We start from the raw sequence: 6,300 nt of genomic DNA, 5'->3' as shown, positions 1-6,300 counted from the left end.
CTTTCCCTTTGGGAAAAAGATGAAAAAGCTATAGCCACCATATACTAGGGAGAAAGATTTGCTTTCTGATAGCAGGTTACTTTAGATGAAAAAGTTGTTCACCTTTATGGGTATAAAGAAAAAAATTCCTGTCCTAAGGTATCATTCTCAAAAATGACATAATTTAGTTATAGGGAGGTCACAGAAAGTAGGAATGGTGAGAAAGATGAAGACTAGATGAACATGAGAGAGAGATGTAACCTAAAGACATTTTTTTCTCCAATTTCTTTTCCATATCTGTTCAACTATTGGTTCAACTGTTGTTGAATCATCTTATTCTATTTGGATATGCTATCTACACATATCCTTTATATATATAAATATATATATGCCTGCATATAGATGCATATGGATGCATGAAGATTAGGTGAGGGTGTTGTTCAACCAGAGATTAGTGCTAAAACTAATAATTTGAGGTGATATTTTAAAAGGAAGAACAGCTTATTTTACCTAAAAAGTAGCCTTCACCCCCCCAAACGTCAAAATGGTTTAAAACTCATACATAAAGAATAGAAGGGGTGTAGACAGTCAGTGCACCATACATTGCAACATAGATAAGAGAAATGTTTTTGTCCAATGCTATAAAATCTTTAGTGTCTACACATGGCATAGAGGCCCCATCTAAAATAAACACACACAAACACGCACACTAATTTATATGGTGACCAATTATGGCTTAGTCCTGCAAAATATTATTAAATAACTTAAAGTACAGGAGCAGTCTCATTGCTACTCGCATGGGCATGTCTGCTTGTCTCACAAGGTTGAGTTGACCTTACTGGTGTTTGAAGTTGAGGTTTTGAGAAGTCTAGCTACTTATGGCTTAAGTTATCTAAGGGAATTTGTTATCCTTCTACTTTTGTTAGCAAATAAAAAGTTTCAGATTCCCCAAATTTACTTTGTTTTCTGTAAATTAGACGTGATGTTAGATAGATTTCTTCTAATGCAATTTTGAACTAACAATATAAAAACTGTCAAATGCAAAAAGGAACTTACTGCAACACTAATCAATTTTTTTAGTACTTCTCAATCTTATAAGACATAAAGCACCAGAAGATTGTTCTGTAATGACAGTAAATACTTACCATATTCATCAGTTTCTGTGTAGAAACTTGGTAATTCTATGTAACTAATAAAAATGCATTTATTTTATACCTTGTAAACCAATGTCTTGTGAATCTGGAACATTAACATGGGCTTAGCAGGATGTGAAGGATTTTTGCAACCAGTCATGGAGGGAAACACCTATCAAATGTTATATAAATTGTCATTATTATTTGACGAGAAAGGGGTTGATTGTATTCTCTTTATTGCTCACCTGAGGATGACAGGAATAATGAATACCAGGATCAATCATCTGCAAAGTAGACTGTGATAAGCGTGAAGGCCCAGGAAAGCCCAATGTCAATATAACTCTCTACCCACCTCACTATTCTTCCATCCTGTTTCCTTTTCAGTGTTTCCAAGTTAGTCTGGATGTGCATGTTACCTGGTGGTAAAAAGTTAACTTGGTACTGTACCTACCCTAGTTGTTTTCACTTTATTCCCAGAAGAACAGCTCCATCCTTTCCGATCTGGAAGAACTTTACATTCTTCCCCTTCAAGACAGGGCTGCATGTGGCACCACCATTTCTGTTCCACTATCGAAGCTACAGGAGGGGAAAACATAGACATTTATATATTCACAAAATGGCTGCGTTAATTTATTGTTAATATACAGCATTTATTTTAGTCTCCCTCAAAATCTTAGGAGAAATTTACTGGCTGATATCTACATTTTAATTTGCATGTGAGTCAGAATCTTTCTAAATAAAATAAGTCTATTTATGAAAGGTTATGTGTAATGAATTTATATTTATTTAAATGTATCTCACTTCAAGAACTAATTTCACAGCATTCCTTTGCCATCACTGTATTTTCTTAGCCAGCTAGGTTTCTAAGTTTTGCAGTAGATTTCCTTGGCTTAAGTTAGTATATTTTGTTTGTACATGCTGATTAAATTTATTCCCAAAAGTTAACATATTTACAGCTTCCAACAACAGTATGAAGCTCATGTAAAGGGTGATACAACTCTGATCCTCTGTCAGAGAAAGAGATGTGCAAAATAACCCAATATTTTCCCAAATACTATCTTATGTGAGATTTAAGTACAACGTTAATATTGTATAATAGATGGAATTGGCTAAGACTGATAATGAGCCAAAATATATACATATAGTTCAGATTGTTGTTTTCTTTGTTGCAAGATAATATATGAATAACATGTGAGACAGTGGTATGCAAAACTGATATGCTGGTGTAGCATTAGCACAAACACTTTTAATTAAATGAAGCTGATATGATACTAAGGGCACTCTTAGTTAGATCAAGGTTTGTTTCTCAGGAGGTCTCTTTCACAGGCTTCTAATAATTTGATTTAGTGTTTCCATAGAGTAACAGTAAATAATTAATTTTTCATATCTTCGTCTCCCATTCATCTTGGGTATACCTTTCATAACTCAAAATCCTTCACACCATTTTTAAAGAATGCTGGCTTAAGGGAAAGTCTCAGTGTTCACACTAAGTATTACAAAACCCACTAGAAAAATGCAACAAAATGAAGGAATAGAAGAAGTCGCACCATCAACACAAGAAGGAGCTGCTCGAGTGGTACCTGCTACCTGCCCTGGAAAGCAGGAGCACTTGACTGTCTGTGACCTTTCTTCTATCTTGTTCTTATTACAACATCTGTGGAGTGCCACCACCTCACAGGTTCCAGTTTTAACATGGTGAGCTGTGCAAACAAGAAGAAGATGATGATGGTGATAACATTCCTAAGTACCAAGTTTTTTTTCATTAGAAATACATTAAATTTAGCTCTATAAAGTAATCTGCCATGCAGGAAACTAGAATTACAATGATGCTAGCACTCTAAAGCAAAGTTGAATTCTTTTCTAAATGTAGTATAAGTAACTCATGCAGAAAACTCTTGGTGAGGTAAGAACAATTAGAGAAGAATGTATACTGGAGTATTTCACTGAAGCAAGCAAAGACATTATCAAGGTATAATAAAAATGTATTCATCTCTCAAATTTATTACGTACTTTTGTCTCTTTATAAAGGTTAATAAAACCTATTTTCTTAGTGTGAGATCCTGAAATAAAAGTTTTCCAGCATTAAAATATCCATGTGAACTATACTACATATACCTTATGTACATAAAATACCCATATGTGCATAGGTAGACAAGGTTCCTTGGGTGAATCTGATATCTTTTATTAGACCAACCCAAATAGTTGGAAAATAATCATTAAGCAAGCTTTCAGGTTCAAAAACCCTTTGTCATGCCAAGGAAGTTTCAGCAGTTGGTGTGTGCTCTTCCTGGATGGAATGAAAAGTAAAGAAGCCAGCGGCTGGGCTGGTATGCATACAAGACAGGTAGTCAGTGAAAAGGTAGGTTGAGGAGTCAATGGGTGAGAGAGAGGCTGGGGAGGGGGTGGGAAGAGACAGAAGGGGGATGAAAGTGGAGAGATACCTGGGGAGTCAGATGTCAGGCAGGTTATAATGTGTCATAAATCCTATTTAGTCCATGATTTTTAGTATCCAGGAGGTTGATGAAGTGGAGTTCATAGGCTCGTCTCTGGGAAGTGTTTTGTAAGTTTCCTTTGAGGATCACGACTGAGAGATTGGAGAGAGAGTGGTTTTCTTGTGAGAAATGTGCCCCCACCGGGAATTGGGTATTTCTGTCTTTGATAGATTTCCGGTGTGCGTTCATTCTGGTGCGCAGTTGCAACACATCTCCACCACCCCCCACTATTACTACACCCCACAACAGAGCCATCAGCATTCCTGGATCTTACAGCTGTACCTCCAGAAATGTAATATATCTCATCCAATGCACCAAATGCCCTGATGGAAAATATGTAGGAGAGATCAAACAACAACTGCGCACCAGAATGAATGCACACCGGAGTGGCTCATGGAGCCACTCTAATTAAAGCACCCACCCCCACTCCTGGACCATGTGTATAAACACCCACAGAGACTGAGAATCATACTACTTTGTGTGACAGTAGCAATATGGAAGGTGAGGCACTGTTGTTCAAGGGACTGGCTGGCTTTCACCAGAAGAGAGAGTTAGCAGTTGGCAATATGTGTATGGAAATATCATATGGATCAAGAGGCAGCCAAGATGGGAAAGGAGAAGGCAGAGAAGAGATGGAGGAAAGAAGCAGGGTGGGGTTTCTTCCAAAAGGGCAAAGAGACAGAGTGAAAATTATTACTCCTTCCTGGGTTGGGGAGTTTTAGGAGAGGTTATTGCATTAATGGTGAAAAGGGGTATAATTAGAGCAAGGTATTGTTGTAGGAGGAGGTTGTCAAGTTTTGTTTTAATGTAGTTTCTTTTAGTTGTTTTGTAATAGAAAAAAAGGTTCCCATTAATATGTTTACCAAATATGGGCCATGTGTTTTATAATCACGATCAATGTTGTCTGCATTTAATTTAATTTCTTTTGGTTTTCATTACTGAGCACATGCTGCTTTTGGCAGCAGTTTAATAATAGATACTGTATTTAATGAGGTTTCCCTATATGCAAATATAAGATGGAGTGCTTTTTTCTCAATGCTGATTAGGGTGAAAAACCTTAACCTGTATTCAAGTAAATATGGTATGTACCAGGAACACAGACTCTCTCGCTTCCCTGTCTGTCACACAAACACCAGGGTTACTATATCCATACAAAGATACCTAAAATGGAAAAATAAATGAATACAAAATTTGAGGAGGCTTTCTTCATGGTTCTACAGGACTGGGTTTTTTCACAGGCAGTTCAAACCTTCTGTCTCTTCCTTGTATATTCCACTATATAGGAACCTGTAACCACTGTAATACAACCTTCCTTTGATTGAGCAGCCACTCATAAGCCTAGATCATGAATTTTAAGCTTTGGCCCCTTTAATTACTTGGGGTATCTTCCTATGTACAATGGATGAATTCCAGAGTATGAATTCCCTATATATATATATCTTTGATATTTTAAATGTGGAATTTGTCTGCTGTGTTTTTATATCCATGTTGGACTGATATTCATAGATTCCAGGGTTGGAAGGGACCTCACTGGGCCATCTAGCCCAACCTCCTACCCCTGGCAGGCAAGAAAAGGGTCACCAAACCTGGGATCATGTGATCCCAGCAAAGTGCCTGTCCAGTCTCCTCTTGAAGACCCCCAAGGATGGGGCGAGCACCACCTCCCTTGGAAGCCCATTCCAGATCCTGGCAACCCTAACCATGAAGAACTTTTTTCTAATGCCCAGTCTAAACCTACTCTCCAATAGCTTATGGCTGTTGTTTCATGTTATTCCAGGGGGTGTCCTGCTCAGCAGATCATCGCCTACTTTGTGTTGCTCCCCCCTTATGAATTTGTACACCGCCACAAGGTCCTCTCTCAACCTTCTCTTGGAGAGACTGAAAAGGTAAGGTCCCTTAGCCTTTCCTCGTAAGGCCTTCCCTGCAGGCCTCCAATCAGACGAGAGGCTCTTCTTTGGACCCTCTCCAGGTTGTCCGCATCCTACCTGAACTGCAGTATCGAGAACTGGACACAGTACTCCAGCTGTGGCCTGACCAGTGATGTGCAGAGAGGGAGAATCACCTCCCTGGACCTGTTTGTGAAGCACCTGAGGCTGCACAACAAGGTGCGATTGGCTCTGCCAACTACTTCATCACGTTGATGACTCATGTTCATCCTGGAGTCAACAGTGACTCCAAGATCTCTTTCTGCCTCAGTGGTGCTGAGAAGTTCCCCCTCCAGCCTATAGGTATGTTGGCAGTTTTTCCTCCCTAGGTGGAGCACATATTTCATCAATCATGTCAGGGACTAACAGTGGAGAGTCATAAAAATGGGATGATCCTCTAATCATAGAAGCACCCTTGGACAAACAGTTATCTACAACCCAGAAGGACCATTCTTTCAAGGTAAGCTGGTAACTTAGGAAAGGGTCATCTGTGTGGGGATCCTGATCTGATGAGGAGGAAGACAGGGCAGTCCAGCATGCTCTCTGGGCTGGGCACTCTGCTCCAACCCAGCAGGGCTGGCCCTGCCCCTCTGCTTCCCAACCTGAGCAGGAACAGGCAGGGGCAGGAGTCTGGTCAGGGTGGGGGTTAATCCCCCCCCTCTATCTCACTGGCAGGGACCTGAGCTGAGTCTGCTGGGCTCTTCCCCCTCACTGCTGCAGCAGTGGGGCACCATGGCCCCCCTCTGCCTCAGGGCCCATGGTGCCCCACTG

General features: G+C 39.9%; 1 protein-coding gene across 4 annotated transcripts in view; it reads right to left on the bottom strand.

Moving 5' to 3' along the window:
• FAM19A2 (family with sequence similarity 19 member A2, C-C motif chemokine like) overlaps positions 1-6,300 on the bottom strand; it is a 345,875-nt gene that overhangs the window by 36,690 nt on the left and 302,885 nt on the right. For all 4 annotated transcript variants that reach the window (XR_003093019.1, XM_025198785.1, XM_025198782.1 and 1 more), the window contains 2 exons: positions 2,660-2,812; positions 1,564-1,688 (listed from right to left, as the gene is read on the bottom strand). Coding sequence is in view for 3 of the 4 variants with exons in the window: in XM_025198785.1 (XP_025054570.1) it covers positions 1,564-1,688; positions 2,660-2,812 (278 nt within the window). In the remaining variant the exon portion in view is untranslated. The remainder of the gene's footprint in view (positions 1-1,563; positions 1,689-2,659; positions 2,813-6,300) is intronic.

Source organism: Alligator sinensis, unplaced genomic scaffold, assembly GCF_000455745.1.
Source record: "Alligator sinensis unplaced genomic scaffold, ASM45574v1 scaffold375_1, whole genome shotgun sequence".
Lineage (NCBI taxonomy): Eukaryota > Metazoa > Chordata > Crocodylia > Alligatoridae > Alligator > Alligator sinensis.
Note: the sequence above shows the minus strand (reverse complement) of the source record. Positions and strands in the feature narration are given on the sequence as shown.